This window comes from Crinia signifera, chromosome 6 (assembly GCF_055691185.1).
Source record: "Crinia signifera chromosome 6, ASM5569118v1, whole genome shotgun sequence".
Taxonomy (NCBI): Eukaryota; Metazoa; Chordata; class Amphibia; order Anura; family Myobatrachidae; genus Crinia; species Crinia signifera.
The window spans coordinates 12,792,647-12,812,348 of record NC_139222.1 but is presented as its reverse complement, the minus strand read 5'-3'; the positions used below and the strand labels follow the sequence as shown (position 1 = coordinate 12,812,348).

At 43.1% G+C, this 19,702-nt stretch overlaps 1 protein-coding gene across 1 annotated transcript in view; it reads left to right on the top strand.

Annotated features, from left to right (window-relative positions):
- Positions 1-18,492, top strand: part of LOC146007452 (uncharacterized) — a 64,203-nt gene extending 45,711 nt beyond the window's left edge. Inside the window, exons 3-4 of the mRNA XM_083145807.1 lie at positions 15,323-15,456; positions 18,074-18,492. Of these exons, the coding sequence (XP_083001933.1) occupies positions 15,323-15,456; positions 18,074-18,088 (149 nt within the window). The 3' untranslated portion in view covers positions 18,089-18,492. The remainder of the gene's footprint in view (positions 1-15,322; positions 15,457-18,073) is intronic.
- The last annotated feature ends 1,210 nt before the right edge of the window (positions 18,493-19,702 follow it).

Here is a 19,702-nt window from a genome sequence, read left to right as displayed (position 1 = left end):
CACAACCTCGATTGATCCACCCTTGGTGACACAATCGATAAAAATCTGGAAAGAGGCTAACAAGCTGATTGGGTTCAAGTCGATGGACCCAGAGCACCCCTTGGATGATGGGAAAACCATAAAGGGATTAAAAGGTCTCCAAATCAGGACAGTCTGGTTTTCATACTCAGTGACGGTGGTTAGCCAGCTATATGGGCATACCGGTTTTAAAACATTTCAGCAATTGTCGGCGGAATTTAATATTCCCAGGACGTATTTTTTCCGCTATCTTCAGTTAAGATCGGCTATACTATTACATCTGCCTAACCCCCACCCAACCTTTAAAGAATCCCCGATAAAAACAATGTTAAAAACCTTAGCTATCTCTAAATTAGTGTCCAAGCTATATAAAAAAATAAACGGCACAGATGCCAGTAATGATCTAAACTCACTTCAAGCCAAATGGGAGGAAGATGTCGGCCTAATAAGTGAAGATGAATGGGCCTCAGCAATATCATCCCCCTCTAAGGCCACTAATTCGCTCCGTACCCAGCAAGTTCAGCTATTTGTCCTCCATAGATCATACCTTTCAATGACCCGCATGGTAAAAATTGATAAAAATAGATCTGATATCTGCCCAAAATGCAATAACGAACCTGGTACATATATTCATTTGCTCTGGAGCTGTCGAGTGATGGCTGAGTATTGGGAGGGAATTATCCAGATAATAACCGATTCGGGGATTAGAAGGGAAACCCTCACCCCTAAATGTTGTCTATTGGGGATTGTCGGTAATGAGAGTCTAAACACCGAAGAGAGACAGTACGTAATAAATATGTGTTCCCTAGCGAAGGTCATATTGGCCAGAGCATGGTTGTCTAGCAAGGGCCCAGAAGTTGCCAGCTGGAAGGCGCTCGTAAATTACACAATTAAATGTGAGAAAGCAGTGCACTTAAATCGTAACACTTTAGATAAATATGAAAAAATTTGGCACCACTGGATTACCTCCATTTATTGGAGAAATGACACGCCCATGCACAATAATTAAAAGGCACACTTAGATAAAAGAAAAAGCAACCTGGCCTAAAAATAGGCAAAACACTTGTATAAAGGGTAAGGAGTTATAGTTATGTTTTATTTTTGATCAAATACCAAGGTGAACTATTTATCACCAGCACTAACAGCACTTTTTTGCGGATGTAGGTAGTTAAAAATTAACTATCATGCCACTGTTATTTTTTTTTATGTTTCGTTTTTTTCACCTTCTCCCCCCTCCCCTCTCACGCTAGACAAAATCATGATCTTACTTACACATTGGGACTATACCTGCGATATATTAGGTTGAGACATGTTAGCCTGCAAACCCACTTCCAAGTAGAAAAACAATCATATAATGAGTAGTTATAAACCGCTGAGAAATATGTATAACCATACACCGGGCCCCTAGCCAGAGGAGTGTGCCGCCACGAACTAGATATTCTGATGGCTACTGCCACAACGATAAGGATATGTATTGTACCAAAGATTGTAGCATAATGTGGTGGACGCCTTAACCGTCATTTGTTAGATGTTGTATTGTACACAGTATGTATGTCTGTCTTATCTTTTATCTGTATGTATCTCTTTTTCTATTGCAAAAAAAAAAAAAATGTACATTAGTACTGTTATGACTATGGCTAATGCGAAATTTTTATATTTTCTCCATTTTCATGATCCACCACCTTCAAAATCAATACCATCAACATGAACATTTCAGCATGTGCCATGGCACGCATGAGGGAGAGAGGTGAACGCCAGCAGGAGGAGGACGATGATGGGGCCACAACATTGGGCCCTGCTGGTGCCCACCCCATCTCCCACTCCACTGCCCCCTCCCACTCCCCTGCCCCCACCCCAACTCCCATCCCATCCACATTGCTCCTGTCCCCCCCATCCCCAAGCACAGGACCAGCATCCAGCAGAGAGCAGGATGGGACTGGCAGCCGTAAGTAAACAATGTGCCTAATGTTTACATACACATTTCTACACATAAACAATCATAACACCCACATATGTGCAGCCCACATCATCATTAGTTCCAACAAATCACTGCAGTGCCACCCTGAGCTGTGGCCTGTCCTCCTCCAGGAACAACGGTCCCCTTGGTGTATTTTTTGAGTGTGGGCATGCCTCACCCCTTCAGTAATTGACATAACAGTACATTCAATGACATATCCTACAGTAGTGGTGTTGAAGTTATGTAGGCCCAGCTGTTGTGTAACTACACTTCCCAGAATGATGTGCAACATACATTTATATATTGGTTTGTTAATACTGTGTCAGGCCATGTGGAGGCATGCTTTTCAAAAATATCTGTAGGCCCATGGTTAGTACAGCAATGTCCTACTTTTTAACACGTAAGGAGTGGTTAAGGCTCAACAATGCCATTATCCTTAAACAGCACAGGTTAATTCTGAGGTTGGAGGTGATTCCCCCAGCACAAACCTCCCAATTGTAATGCAGCATACATTCATCCAAGAAGGAGTAACTTACTTTTTTGATGTTGTGTAATATGTGTGTGTGTGTGTGTGTGTGTGTGTGTGTGTGTTAACATCATAGTAGTTTGTACCATGTTCAATGTAGTTAGTCTTATTTTTGTAAATTACAACTAACAATTGTGTATATTATACAATAATTTCAATTTTTTGTTTCCCTTCACCACAGACACTGAACAGCATGAGGATAATGTGGCCAACACGTTGGCAGAAATCCACCTGACCATCATTTATCTTGCCATACTGTTTGGCCAACTGGAGGACCTCCTTTAATTTTGTTAACATTTCTTATTTTATTTTTTTCAAAATAAAAGTTTATAAACATTTAGAAGTTGTCTGTGGTTTTTCACCAAATATGTTAGAATGTTTGTAAGGGAAGGTACATACAGATGTGTAATGTCACTTAAATATGTAATTTAATGTGAAGGGTAACGAGTGAATGATGTCTGAATGTGTGGGTTGTATGGTTAAATTACACATTGTGTAAAAGCATGATTGTTTTTTGTTGTTAGAATAAAATATCACAGATAACATTAGGGTAGGTATACATGTTAAAAAATCGGAACAAACTAATTATGGACATAATTTACTACATACACACAAACACCAACATGACTTTATTTAAAAGTTAAACCAATGTGGGGAAACATAGATAGTGAGTAAAGTGACACATTAGAACATAATAAATATACATGTAATGAGGGTTAAAATGTTGTTTTATTAGGGTGTTTATTAAGGTAGACAATTTAGTTAATAGAAATCAATTATTACATTACACTTAGTATAATTAAGTAATTGTCATAATTAGACTTGAAGGTGAATATTTGCAGGCCAATATATGTGAAACATACCCCACCGTGCTCGGACGCACATCCTCTCACGATCGGGGAGACACGCTGAGTCTCTGAGCGAAAAAGGCTGAGATCCGTCCCGTGCACGTTGGCGTACACTCATATGTATGCCAGGTGTTGGTGGCAGAGGGCTGATCCGTCTGTGCACGGTGGTGTACGCTCAAATGTACGCCACTCCCCTTTGCCAGTGTCTGAGACGGTGCGTGTGCGGCTGTTCTGTGGGCGGACTTACGCTCACCGAAAGAGTGAGGAAAACGCTCGGTGTGCACGTCCGTACGCACGTTTCACCGATCCGATCAGAATAAGGCCCTAAGTCATTTGCCCAAACATTAGCCCACAATAAAAATGTTTTTTGGGGATTTATTATTTACATATAAATATGTAAATGTGAAATGTGAACATGTAAATTGGATGTGACCGGGAAAATTATATTTAGTAATAACCATTGTATAACATCTATTCCGAGGACCCTCTAAATTTAAGTGTTTTCACATTTGCCCTATTATCAGCTCATAACAAAAATGGCCACCGTGAGATTGCACTGATATACATAGTATGGGCAAAGCCCATAAACAAGATGGGCGACGAATCTTGCTGAATGCTGTGACTGCACTACAGTTTGATGCAGGTTACGGCGGGAGGACTTTCTGGGTGCACAGCTTATACACGTCCAGTAACATGGACGGATATGATGCGGATGCGTTTCCGGCAATACCGGCTTCTTATTTGCCTGCGTTTCTGTCCAAGCCTGGAAACACGTGAGAAGGGTTCTGTTAACAGACCCTCACGCTGTGTACATCAGGATATATGGTGAGACATTACCTCCTTTTTGTATCGATGGCAGCATTAATATTGTATGCAGTTTTATGATATATTTGTATGGTTTTTACTAGAGATGAGCGGGTTCGGATCCTAGAGATCCGAACCCCCACGAACTTACCTGATCCGAGGCCGGATCTAGGGAGTTCGATGGTCGCCGCCATTTTTCTGAGTTCTAAACGAGGCCGGACGTCATCTTCCCGCTGTCGGATTCTCGCAAGACCTGGGGATATATAGTTCCCGGCGGTCGGCGCCATTTTCAAACAGGGTGGTGATTTCAGACAGCACGGATGTGTCCGTGGTGTCTGCTGAGCTGAGCTGCTGGGGAAACATGCTGGGGGGATGAAATGTTGGGGGGGGGATGATTTATGCTACATTATTTTAATTAAGCCCAAAAATTTTTTTTTTTAAATGGCTTCTGCCAGTGCACATTATAAGTCCAGGGTGCCCGCATGTGTGCTGCATCAGTCCAGGGTGCCCGCATGTGTGCTGCATCAGTCCAGGGTGCCCACATTTGTACTGTATCCATCCAGGGGTGCCCACATGTGTGCTGTATTTGTCCAGGGGTGCCCACATGTGTGCTGTATCAGTCCAGGGGTGCCCGCATGTGTGCTGTATCAGTCCAGGGGTGCCCGCATGTGTGCTGTATCAGTCCAGGGGTGCCCGCATGTGTGCTGTATCAGTCCAGGGGTGCCCGCATGTGTACTGTATCAATCCAGGGTGCCCACATGTGTTCTGTATCTGTCCAAGGGTGCCCACATGTGGGCTGTATCAGTCCAGGGGTGCCCACATGTGTGCTGTATCACTCCAGGGGTGCCCGCATGTGTACTGTATCTGTCCAGGGGTGCCCACATGTGTTCTGTATCAGTCCAGGGGTGCCCACATGTGTGCTGTATCAGTCCAGGGGTGCCCGCATGTGTGCTGTATCAGTCCAGGGGTGCCCACATGTGTACTGTATCAGTCCAGGGGTGCCCGCATGTGTACTGTATCTGTCCAGGGGTGCCCACATGTGTTCTGTATCTGTCCAAGGGTGCCCACATGTGGGCTGTATCACTCCAGGGGTGCCCGCATGTGTGCTGTATCAGTCCAGGGGTGCCCGCATGTGTACTGTATCTGTCCAGGGGTTGCCTGGTAACCCAGGACGCCTGATGCCGGGTCTAGTGACTAGTGAGAAAATAAGACCAACATTAGAACTAGTTGGAAGTGTGTTTTAAAATCAAACTATAAAACGTGCTTGCTACTTGTTCAGAAATTAAAAAATTATATGTGACATTATAACACTTGTTGCGTTAGGACCTCTATGTTACATTATATGGTTTGCTAGCACATCACAATATGTGGACTTTAAAGCGCTCCTACTATATACTGGGTTAATTTAAATGCATATAACATGTTGTTATTTGAAGAGAATCGATCATACGCCGATGTATCGATTGTCTGATCTATTAATTACCTTATTTGACCTCAGTGTGAAAACCCCTTAGAGCTCCGTGAGAGTGTAACCTCATATGATATGACCAGTAACGAGGACCACAGATACAAGGTTGAACTCTGATTTAATGATGACGAAAACAACATATTTATACACAACAAACGACGCTGGTTCAATTACATGATTGGTTAATATTTGGTGCAGAGGTAGGGAAATAGCAGTGTCTTTGTGGGGTGGCTTATACATCGCCTTGTGTAGTATTCGTTAGTTATGAGAAAGCACAGAATGTACAGTGTCTAAGGAAAGTAACAAAGTTTATGATAGCAGCGAGTACTGGAAAAGAGCCAGGATATAACCACCTTGAAATCAGCAGGGACAGACATAGAGAAACAAGATGGCTGATTAACCCTTCAATGAAAACAAGATGGCTGATTAACCCTTCAATCCCCTCTTAGAATCAATGTCCTTTTTAGACAATTTGATTCTTGTAGATGGCATCTTGTTTGGTACGATGGATTTTAACATATTCACTATAATCTTCTGGTGAGGGAAGGCTTTTGGCGAGATCAGTGTACATAGCAGGTGTTACATTATCCAGGTACTTGGAACCAATCTTCTTACATATGGGAAAGACACAATATCCTACTATCATAAGTACAATAATTATAATGAGAATAAACATGCCTATTTGTGTTAGTGCGTGTTTCCAATCGTTTAGCCATCCAAACCAGCTACTCCAGGGGTCCGTGACACCTGAGTTCTTCTTGAGTTCGATGGATAAATCTTCTAGATGTTTAATAGCTAGGGTAGTTTTCCCATTAGGACCTGTGTTGTCTGGGATATAAGTACAGCATCCATCAATCTTACCTATGTACACACAGGTTCCTCCTTTCTCGGCAAGCATCATATCTAAAGCCATACGATTCTGAAAAGTCATTTGAGAAGTGGCTTCTAACTGTTCAGCTATACCTTTTAAAGCATCTCTAGTATCATTCACAAAACGTTGCTGGTTATAATATATGTAATTTATCCAATTCACATTCTTATTGATTGTCACCTGGGGAAGCAGAGACTCAAAGCCAGCAGCGACTTCATCTCGAGCCTTGAATTCATCTGGAACTCCCCGGGGGACACCAATAGTATCGATATACACATGTGGATCGAAACTTTCCTTGGGGGCATCTCTCTTAGCTCTAGAGTGTGTGTTTGTGTTACCTGTGGGAGGAGGCCGAGGAAGGTTGGCTGGGAGGATGTGAATGGGCATGATAATCTTTGCCAGGGCACATTCTCCTTTCCAAGGGTTGTCTAGTTTTGTCCTCAGCCTCATATCTCCACAGATAAAATAGATATCTCCCAAAGATTTCTTCATGGTGGGTATGGTGATATGTCTTCTTTCAGCACAATACCCATCAGGAAATAATTTCAATTGTACAACATTTTGATCAGTACTATTAGAGAAATAACAAGTGTAATTACCGGGGTAAATAGTTATAGTACTACCAGGGTTGGTATTCTTTGTCATAATGGGGTATTCCTTTTTCCATTGTTCACATTTGGCTTCTTCTATTACAGTGTCAGTGTATAAACTAAAAAAGCATTTATCCTGTTCAGGTGGTATGTGTATGGGTACAGTACCTAAATGGGGTCTGGACTTTCCACACACATAGCAATCAGTTTGATTAACCTTGCGGGCATTATACTTCATCCATTCTAACCAATAGTTTACATCAGAGAAACCTGTTTCCATAGACATGGTATCTTCATACGTGGGATTATCAATGGCCAACATATCATTAAAAGTAGTGACATGTGGTTTAAGGAATGATGGTGGTGTTTTAGGTTTTACAGTGGCTTTGAGGGCGGTGTATTCTGGGTTATCGTACATGTCCTTTAAATGGAATTTTCCTCTTGGGCCCCCGTTTTCCCCTGATTGATATTTACCCATGACATATAGTCCGGCATCACCGGGGGCCGGGTTTTCTAAGTTAATGATAAATTGGCCATTGCAGGTGCCCTTTTTTCGTAGGGACATACGGGCTAGTAAGGATCGACCATTGGACCATTTATGGATGCCAACATCGGGGTAATATCCCCAGTCTTGGCTGATATCAAAGGCAGTGGTATCTGCTCTAGTGTTCCACCCAACAGCCCCCCATGAGTTGCAAGAATCTCCCCAGTAAGTACTAGTGACACATATATATACGTGACTTACAGCGTGTGGTGTGTGTTGGATGTTACACAGCCAGGGCAGCGGTGGTTCTTCTCGATTCCCGCCTTGATTGTTTGAACAAGATACAATATCACAATAAGAAAATATGAAAGTAGCAACAGTTGTACTAGAAGAATTATACCAGAAGGTAAAACGTCCATCATTCTGAGTAATATCAACTTCAGCAAAACAGTTATAAAGAACAAGCCCGAATAAAATCACTAGGGCTAAGGTGGGGGGAGTCATATCCTGTAGCGTCGTCCTCGGCTTCAGAATGTTGTACCCCTGATTCCTCATCACCTCCAGCCGGCAGGTCTTCTCCAAGTTGGAGGTCAGAGCCACTGGCTCCCGTTATTACCTCTCTCGTCCCGTCTGTGTCAGTCTCGGGATCGGTGTCGACCTCTGTGTTGACGTGTGGTGGAGGTGGAATTTTCTTTACTCTGGATGCATGGATCCACGTTGGTCCTTCGTCGGTGAGGACAGCCGTCCTGGTAACCGCGACCACTTCTGTTTCTGGACCGTAGGTGAAATCTCCGGGGTGCTTGTTTCTCGGCAACACTTTCACTACGACCTTGTCTCCAACCCTGAATGGGTGAGTGGGTATCTGTGGATGAGAAGGATTCTTAAAGATAACATTTTGTTCTAACTCATTAAGTTTCTCTATTAGGGATCTAATGTACTCTTCTCTTATTACGTCTAGATCTCCCTCAGTTGTAACTAGTGGTTTCTTTGCCCAGGGCGTGGGAAAAGGTCTGCCCATTAGTATTTCAAAGGGGGAGTAACCTAGAGTCTTTTGTGGTGTCATTCTAATTTCAGCCAATACGATAGGAAGGACTTGTTTCCATTTTGCAAATGTACCTCCTGTCGCTTTACGTAGTTTATCTTTAAGAGTACGGTTCATGCGTTCCACGATACCGGAACTCTGTGGATGATATGGAATGTGAAACTTCCATTCTATTTGCAGTGCTTTGACTAGTTCTGCTGTGACCTTGGCTGTGAAGGCTGAACCTTTATCACTATTAATTTGAAGCGGGCATCCCCAGCGCGGAATGATTTCTCGCGTGAGTATGCGGGCTACTGTTTTTGCATCTTCTGATTTAGTGGCATATGCTTCTGGCCACCGAGAAAACATGTCGACAATGACCAGGGCATATTCCTGTCTTCCTGCATTATTGATATGTGTAAAATCGATTTGCAGGTGGGTGAATGGAGTGGTTGGGTATTCTAGGTGCTGGTGTCTTGCTTTGTCTGGGTTATTTGGGTTGTTTCTGAGACATATTATACATCTACTGATGTATTGTTTAATGAGATCTTTTGCATTAGTAATGTAGAAATCATTGGAGAGGAGTAAAGTAGTTGTTACTATACTATGGTGTCCTACTCCGTGGTAGTGTGCTATGAACAATGATGCACTGGTTTGGGGTATACATGGTTTCCCCTCTTTGCAGATTAATCCAGTCCGTGGATTCTTCTGCAGTATTGGATATGTCCAATCTGATAGATCTGAATTAGAGGCAGCAGCCTGTAATTCTGTCAGTAGGTATGTATCATCTAACGAAGGAGGCGAGATGACAGCAAGAGTGAGGTTATATGTTGCTATAGTGGCAGCACGTTTAGCAGCGGTATCAGCAAGAGCGTTGCCTTTGCTGATATCATCCTTTCCTCCAGTGTGTGCTTTACAATGAAGGATGGCAATTTGAGATGGTAATGTAATTGCGTGTAAGAGATCTGTGATGAGTTGCGCATGTGATATGCCTTTCCCATCAGCGCCAGTGAAGCCTCGGCGTTGCCAGATCATACCATGATCATGAACAACTCCGTAAGCGTATTTGGAGTCTGTGTAAATTGTGACAGGTTTGTCTTTGTAAATGTGACAAGCTCGAGTGAGTGCAATGAGTTCTGCAGCTTGTGCTGACTGTAAGGGGACTGTCTTTGCTTCAAGGGTGGTGTTTGGAAGTTTAACCACTGCATATCCTGCCTGGTACGTGTTGTCATTGGGACGGCTGCAGGAGCCGTCAACAAATATTATGTCGGCATCGGGGATAGGCACAGTCGACATGTCTTGTCTGGGTGAAGTTTCTGAGTCAATTGTCAGAGTACAGTCATGTTGAGGCGGCGCCTCGTCGTCAGGTCCTTTAAGACCTAAAAGTGCGTTTAGTACAGGGACAGGTCCTTCTGTGTTTGTTGCGTATTTTACAGTGAGAGAAGGGTTCCCTAGTAGGAGTACTTCATAGCCGCTGAGTCTTTGGGCAGACATGTGTTGTGTGTGCAGGCCATTGAGAATGGAAAGGACGTTATGTGTGGTATGTAACACGGTAGGATGTCCTAGTGTCAGTGTGGTAGACATCTCAACAACCATTGCACAGGCAGCCAGGGCTCGAAGACAAGCCGGCATTCTTTGCACAGTGACAGGCATTACTTTTGAAAAGAATGCGACAGGGCGCATTTTGCCTCCATGAAGTTGTGTGAGCACACCCGCCATGGTTGTACAGGTGTCCCTTGCAAACAAATGGAATGTTAACAGATAATCCGGGAGGCCGAGCGCGGGACTCTTTACTAACATTTCTCTCAACTTTGCAAATGCAGAAAACATTACATTAGACCATTCTATAACCTTGGGTTTGTCTTTGAGTGTACATTGTCTCAAGATGTTATCGTAATAGGAACAATCAGAAATCCACTGTCTGCAGTAACTTACCATACCCAAGAAAGACAGCATATCCTTCTGGGTAGTTGGGGTGACCAGGCCCAATACAGACTGTATGCGTTGTGGACTGATTTTCCTTTCTCCCTCAGAGAGTACAAAACCCAGGTAATTGACATTTGTTTTACACCATTGCAGTTTAGCTTTTGACACCTTGTGTCCACATTCTGATAACCAGTTTAACAGTGAAATTCCATCTAACCGGCTGGCCTCCTCGGTGGTACTACAGAGAAGCAGATCATCTGCATACTGTAGCAGGACAGAACCATGGGGGGGGTGCCAGGGAGCCAATGTGGCTTGGAGGACTATGCTATAGACCACTGGAGAGTCAATATAGCCTTGGGGTAAACGACACCAGGTTAATTGTTTACCTTCAAAGGAAAAAGCAAATAGTAATTGGGTCTCTGTGTCTATAGGAATGCTAAAAAATGCGTTTTTCAAATCGATGACACTAAAGTGGGTTGCGTTTGCAGGGATTGCTGAGATGAGTGAGTTTACATCTGGTACTATAGGTGCAATAGGGACAATGAGGTCATTTACTTTTCTCAAGTCCTGTATGAATCTGACAGCACCATCAGCCTTGAAAACGGGGTTGATGGGTGTCGAGTAAGGTGAGATGACGTATCGGAGTATGCCTTGTTCAAGAAATTCTTGTATCATGGGTCTAAGACCTTCTATTTTCTCAGATGAGAGTGGGTATTGTCTAGAGAACACTGGCTGAGTGTCTGGTTTGAGTTTGGCTTTGTAGGGTGTGCATGGTACGAAACCAGTGTCATAAGGGCCAGTGGCCCAAATTCTATCATCAATTTGATCAAGTGAGTTGTCCAGAGTATTTTGTAGTGACACAAAGTGTGGGGAGGTGACTTGGAGCCCACTCCCTTGTGGAGAGGGTGAGATGGAGATGTGGAATTTACTAAACAAGTCACGGCCTAGTAAGTTAACAGGACATTCTGGGATGATCCTGAATTGGTGTATACCTAAATGTTTTCCCTTATCAGAGCGTATGATAACTGGGTCAGTCAGGTAAGTGTCTGTGGGTATCCCGTTGATTCCCATTGAAGGAGTAGTCTTTTGCAGTTCACCATCATAGTTAAGAGAGCACAAAACGCTGGTGGTGGCCCCGCTGTCCACTAGAAAAGACAGTCTTTTATCATCTACATATAATGTGATGAGGGGCGAATCTTCCCAATGAGTAGTGAACTGTGCAAAAGATGGGATACCCTCCTCCGGGCCCCGTCAGTGGGTAGGGTCGGACCAGTCTACTCTGAATCGTACATGTTCTTGAATCGGTGTGGAACCCGGTCGGGACAGTCCTTGTTGGTGTCTTTGTGTGTAAGGTTGTTGTGGTTTCTGGGGAGGGAATGGACAGTCCCTAGCCCAGTGTGTATTTTGGCCACAGTTAAAACAAGTTGTCTGTTTGGGGACTGTACCGGTGTTACTATAGTCCCTGTTATATGGGGGCGCACGGAGTGGTGGACCTTGAGGGGGTCTATGAGGCCTTCCGTGGTTGTTCTGTGGGATTCCCTTGTTTGGTCTATTGGGTGGGCCCCTATTGTTGTTCTGGAAGTTGTGAGTAGAAGTGACAGGAGTCTTCTTCATGTCAAAACATCCTGCTGATTCTTTTTCATACAAGTGATCACTAAATTGAGTGATATTGTCAGAAGTCCAGGTAGAGACACTCTGTTTGACAGTGGTAATAATAGATGGATGTAAATTATTAATAAATGTGGAAATGAGGAGTGTATCCATTTCAGGATCCAAACCAGCCTCCTCAGACCAACATTTCTTGAATCTTTTCCAAAATTCCGTGACCGTCTCAGTTGCCTTATGTTTGCAGGCCACTGCGACGGGCAGGGAAGACTTAGTTTTAAAAACTTTTGTCATTTCTGTACTTATTTCTTCCCACATGGTTTTTACGCTGTCTGTTTTGTTTAAAGGATAATCCTTAGTGGACATTTTAGCTGGACAGTCGACGATGGTTTTTATATTTTTCCAATCCCATTTGGGGTTGTGGTCAGTGACATTGTTGACAATCAGTATAATGTCATCATGGGTATAGTTGCGACCTGTGCAGGCCTTTTTTAAGTATGCTATAGTACCGGTGGGACTGACATGAGGTTTGGGACAATGTTTAATTATCCTATTTAGTTCTTCAAGGTCCATGGCCTTGATAAGAAGTTGGTCTCCTATAGTCATAAAGGGACCGAGAAATCCTGAGGCAGAGGCCCCGGCGACGGAGTCATCAGCCCCGGAGGTCCTCTGGTCAGTCATTTCTATTTTGGTAATGTTTCTACTGGCCCTAGTAATACTACTTAGTGACTGTGGATTTATAATGGAATCATCAGCTGATTTTCTGGTCTTTTGTTGTTGTTTATGTTTAAGCATCTCTGTGGCATCTTTTATTAATTCCTCCAATTCCTCCTCAGTAGGTTCTGTTTTAGGGGTTTCGTCGTCAGTGTCAGATTCTTCTCCTAGTTGTTGGTTTACAGGGGGTATGACGTTGTTAACAGGTGGTACTTGTCCTGAAGGTATTGTACCAGACCCCGGTACACCAGGATTGGGGGGTGGTGCACTGGGGTATAGAACCTGGTGACTAATGGCCATCAGGTCAGTATCTGTCAATGAGGGATAGACTGGGCTATAAGGGGGTGGTGATAATATTTTAACAACCTTTTTAATTCTCTTCTCCTCTTTGTCATGTAATGATTTAGATATGAGTTTTATCTGTCTTTGTTTCTTGGTGATTGTGGTGTCATGCCAGAAGGGGGCAATGGTGAGCCATTGTTCACCTCCTGCAGACATGTATTTCATGTCCCAAGACGGATCAGCATCATACCATGGCCAGGCTTGTTTGTCTCCAAGACACAATCCTTTAACCATTTCCATGTAATAGGGGTAATTGCTGCCATCTCTGGGAAATGCATCCTCGCTCCCACAATTTTCAGTCCATCCCGCTAGATTATCTATCCATGAGTTGATTAAAAAATAATTAGTGGGTGAGTTACGGGCTACGTAATCTTTACATGTCTCGTTAGGTAGGGGAGGTGGATATGTTACAGTCATTTTACTTTGCTTTGAACCCATGTTTATTGTGAGTTTGTTTCTGATGTTTCTGTGAAAATAGTTTCCACTTCTTTACCTGTTGTTGGTGACTATAATCTTCACTGAAGTCTAAGAAATATAGTATCTGACTACTTTCAGGTAGTTTGTGAATCTGCTCTATTGACTTGGGACAGATAACTGGATAATTGAAGAGATTAATTGGTATATCCGTCACAAAGAAAGGGTATGGTTGATCAATGTATTTTTGTATAACGTCCGTGCGCAGATGGCAACCTAATACAAGGACCGCCTCTACAACAGTGCCGTTAGAAAAGGACGTGAGTGTAGATTTGAACCTTATAAGTTCACTATTGGCAGATACTAATTTCGGCCAATAATCGTCTCTTTCAGGGTTGTGGTACCAAAGCACTATACTACACTGACAATCTTCACAGGTTCCTATTTGTGGGTGTCTAGGGTGTGACATATGTGACTGTGGTATGAGAGCGTGAAAAAATTCAAAGTGTGCAGACTAGGGGCGTTGTCACAGAAAGGCAGGTATAACCTATAGCAGCAATCTGCGAGAGTTGGTCTTTGTCTGCTCACTTTTAGAATTATGTATTCACTTTAGACATCTCATACAATTTTAAATGTATAATGATTTTGTTAGTAGAGACCACAGACTGTCTACGTGACAGTGGATAGAGTCCAGTGGTTTCGTTGCTGAGAACTGTATATGAAGCCTCACGTTGCGTTACTCCGAGAAGGAGAGCATAAAGTCCGCAAGTCTGTTGGCATACAGTAGTCAGATGAGACAAGTGGTGAGATTAGTGTGCGTGAACTTACCAGCCGCACGGTTTACAAAGAAATACAGATATCACAAGTGTGTATACTTACCAAGCACACAAGGATATTGAAATAAGAAAACTTATACTTCAAACTAAACATAGTAAGGAAATTTGGCCAATGAAATAATGGGTGTTCAAAATGAGGTTCTATTTGAATAAAGACCCCTGGTCTTCTTCGTACTCCAAGTACGGTATCTGATCCCAGATCAGTTGTGTACACAAAACAAAGATAGAAGATTATAACTTCTATAAACTGACATCCAATATCCCCCGGGGATAGAGTCACAGGTTCAGGATTGAGTCTGTCCGTAACCTCACAGCGGATTCTGGGTAGACTTTTATAGTCTCATGACATCCGTGTAGGAATGGACCTCGCATCCCGGACGAGCCCCCACTTGAAGAGAATCGATCATACGCCGATGTATCGATTGTCTGATCTATTAATTACCTTATTTGACCTCAGTGTGAAAACCCCTTAGAGCTCCGTGAGAGTGTAACCTCATATGATATGACCAGTAACGAGGACCACAGATACAAGGTTGAACTCTGATTTAATGATGACGAAAACAACATATTTATACACAACAAACGACGCTGGTTCAATTACATGATTGGTTAATATTTGGTGCAGAGGTAGGGAAATAGCAGTGTCTTTGTGGGGTGGCTTATACATCGCCTTGTGTAGTATTCGTTAGTTATGAGAAAGCACAGAATGTACAGTGTCTAAGGAAAGTAACAAAGTTTATGATAGCAGCGAGTACTGGAAAAGAGCCAGGATATAACCACCTTGAAATCAGCAGGGACAGACATAGAGAAACAAGATGGCTGATTAACCCTTCAATGAAAACAAGATGGCTGATTAACCCTTCATTATTACATTATACTGTTCTTATTTTCTCACTAGTCACGGAGCATCCGGCATACCCGGCATCAGGCGTCCTGGGTTACCAGGCAACGGCCGGACGTCACAGTGGGCTGTGCCCTGGGTCCCGGAAGCAGGATCCCGCAGACGCCGGACAACCACACACGCTACTTAAGGTAAGAGAGCAGACTGCTCGGTTTATTACACTGCACCTTTGGCATTATTTGCACTTTACAGCGCATCCTGACGAAAAGGCGTTAAGCGTTGAAACGTTGAGAAGAAGATGCTGTACCTTTCTGCACTTTAAAATATAAAATCCATATCTACAAATCCGTGAGTGCCGTTTTCATTCCCCTGCACCTGGGCTCAGATCAGGGGATCAAGACTACATGCACAAGAAGGCTTAAAGGCACCGCGGTACTAAGTGTATTTGTCCGGAGTGCCGAACAAGGAAGGACATATATATATATATATATATATTTATATATAAAATTATTGGGAGAGAGGGATTCTACAAGGTCCATTTAAAGTTCAGATCAAACTATTTAAGCGATACATCGATAACATTCTGATCATGTGGTATGGAAGCACTGCAGAGTTTGAAAACTTCATGAATACAATTAACATTAATTATTACCATCTAAGCTTCACCCACACAATCAGTGAGTCACAAATTGAATTCCTAGACTTGGTGATCAGTACATAAAAATTTCCCATCAGTGGGGAAATAGAAACTTATACACATTTCGAGAAAGTAGATAGCAATATCTATCTTGACTTTCTCAGTTGTCACCTACCAAGGTGGAAAAGTAACATACCCTTTTCACAATTTACTAGGTTGCCGGGAAACTGCACCAACATAGAAAAATATGACCAACAAGCAGAAATATATATGGAAAGGTTTGAAAAAAAGGGTTATCCCCTAGAAACAGTACTATTGACGTACAATGAAAAAATCTTTTGTCCATTTGTGACTCAGTATAATGACACAGAAAAAAGAGAAAAACTACTCCAGAAGCACTGGCATACATTAAAATTAGATGCTTTCCTTCTCTGAACATCTGCCTGAGCATCCAGATATCATGTATAAGAAAGCTAACAATTTGAAGTCAATAGTATCTAAAAGTATTTTAGAGAAAATCCCAGAAAACAACCCTACTAGAATGTTTGGTGGTCTAACAGGTTCTTTTTCCCTGTGGAGGCTGTAAAATCTGCCCCCTTATGGAGCGGGGAGCAAAAACTTTTCAGAATACAATAAAAACAAAATTTTAAAATTAAGAGTCATTTGTGATATACAGTACAGTATATGCTGATGTATCCTTGTGGGCTCCAGTATATCAGAAAGACTGAAAGGTCCTTAAAAAGTTAGAGTACTGGAGCATACAAGGAATATAAAGAATAAATTCATGAATGGAGATGAAAGTCTGCTGAAATGTACAGCTTTAGAACATGTTCCCATTGATAAAAAGGGAGGAGATAGGGAGAATAAGTTGTCCAAGAGGGAAACCTACTGGATAATCTCTCTTGACACAATTATACCTAGGGGACTGAACGAGAACTATGAAATTACTCCATTTATCTAATATCTAATTAATCTATCCATTTTGATAAGGAACTCTATGCCTCCAGTCTATGGAGGAATGTATTTATATATACACCCTTAGTCTGCCTTGATAGGGTATTCTTATTTCTTTAGTTAATGGGGGAAAAATAATGTTTTCTATTCAATCTATGTTCAGATAAACTTGTAACAGTGTTTCCTAAGGAAAGGAGAATTGAGCCCTATTTGAATCATTGTGGCAAGTTATGTATCACTGAAGAGTTAGAAATGTCTGCTAAAGGCTAAAATGACTTTAACATATACAATATATTATATATCATATACAGTATGATATATACTATATGTAAAGTGAATCCCTTCTCTGGTAGCAGGGCGAGTAAGCAAAAGCATTGGGCTAAAATACATCAATAGCCCGCAACACTTTTTTGACATCATAAAGTCTCCATATTCACTGGCTATACAAAGCTAATAATCTTGAATATTGGTGAATGAAAGATAAAACCGAGAACAGCGATAATTTAGATCCAGCTATTGGAGCCAACATAGAAAATACAGTAATTCTCAGCTGAGTGTCCACAACGGCTTTATAATGAGAGGTCCGGCTCGCAGAATTAACGCTGCGGTGCCCCCAACATAAAAGTTCACGCTTCAGCAGAGGAGGCTCCTGCTATAGGGCTGCAGGGCTGCAGCCCCTCCAGTCAAAATCCCAACACCCAGAAAGACAGACAGCACCAGAGCTGCGGTGCTTCCCTCCTGGGAAATCTCTACTTGCCCCGCTACTATGCAGGAACAAGGCACTGGGGAGTTACGTGTTATGCAAATGATGTAGAGCCGTGTTTGTTCAAAAGAGAGTTTATGCGTCACACAGGCCACCCCACTGATGAAGTCCTATGATGAAACGCGTAGGGTGTGGTCTGTGTGACGCGATCTTGCTGCTGGAGATGAAGCTGACTGAGAGCTTGCCCGCAAAGATGCTGAGCAGCCGGTGTCCAGGAAACTCACTGCCTGAATGGAGCTCTGAAGGTTCAGTGAGTGACACCCTATGCTTGTGAGTCTGCAGCTTTGCCCGTGGTATATGTTTTAAACCTTGTGGTAGCCAGCCCACACCGGAGGAGCACGTCAGTACGGGCACCATATTTGAAAAAGCAAAACCTTTTTTTATACAAAAATAAAAACACCCATTTTAATAAACGTTATTACACTATCAGGCGCCTCCCCTATTCTTGTTTTAGATGGAGATGCTGTAAAGGAGCCCACGGGAATCGGGATCAATTGAGGGGAGCTGCAGTCCAAAAAGGTTCTGAAGGCGGAGAAATGCATTAGCCATCTTTTTTGCTCATCTGGAACCAGCATTTCTGTGGACAAACAGTGCTTCCTTGTTTGTGGACCTACTGTAGAAGAGGCAAGAACTGGAGTGCTAACCATGCCGGGGACCGTGCTTCCTCATTTTGATTCAGGTTGCCACCTGATTGTCCACCAACATGTGTTTATAAAGCCAACAAGGATAACCACTGTGGTCAGCGCCAGATTAAGGTCTAAATGGGCCTGGAGCTGAAAATGATCAAGGGCCTATTATGCGCAATAATAGGGATTGTGGCCAGCATCTAATAATGTGGGGGGGCGTGACCAGTGTTCTGGTTGGGTGGTCTGCTCATGGGTGTGTCTCTATTTGTGTAAATACTTTCAACTAATTATATATGCCTGGAAAAGGCAGGGTGCTGGCATTGGAAAAATGCAGGGAGATATACAGTATTGCCGGGTATCCAACAAAGTTGCACCCACAGGACGCCGATTAGGGTGGCCAATCCCGGGATCGGGATCGGCGGGATCCTGGGATTTGGCACCTAAAACGCCGGGATTTCAATCCCGGAATTGGAGTTTCCAATCCCGGGACTTCGGGATTAGACTGTGCATGCACAGTCTAATGCCGTGCAGCGTCTGAGCGAGTGCCAGGGCCGCACAGCCCTGTCCGCACTGCCCGCCCTCCTTTTAATTACCCAGCTTCCGGCACACGTCTTTCCTGTGTGCCCGCCCACCGGCTCCCAGCTTCGCCCGCCCACCGGCTCCCATTTCAAAACTCCCTCCCGGCTCCCAGCTTCACCGGTCACCCTCCCGGCCGCACTGCACATGTAAGTTAATATGTGGGGCAGCCGGGGTGGGTTTAACCTGGCTACCTCATTTCTATATTAGGGAAGTCGATCCCGGGATCCCAGATATCCCGGGATTGGGCATTTTTCAATCCCGATTTCCGTGATTGCAAAAATGCCACGGGATTGGCATCCCTAACGCTGATGTCCTAAAATACTTGCAAGGTCTCCAGTCATAAAAAAAAAAACACTGAAAGCCAAAACTTTGTAGACAATATTTCAGCACCTTTTATGTGGTCACCTAAGATTACCACACCATATACCCCTTATACAAATCATGCAACACAATAGTAACCCCCTTATACTGTACTTGCCTCTTACACATTATGCCACCAAAATTCACACCAACCGAGTTAAAATTCACACTATCGCACACGGATTGAGTCAAAATTCACGTTATGCCACACAGATTAAGGCAATATTCACATTATGCCACATGGATTGAGCCAAAATACACACTATACCAAACAGATTGAGCAATAATGCACAATATGTTTCATAAACAGGAGCATTGTGCGCATAAAAAATGTACACCATAATGCCCATTACATGTTAAGCCACACACCATAATGTCCATTACATTTTATGCCAAACAACATAATGCCTATTAAAATTATGCTACACAAGTGCTACTTATCTACATGCTCATTGCCAGGGGTTCAATGCTCGTTGCCATGTGGGATTACATGCTCATTGCCAAGGGGGACACATGCT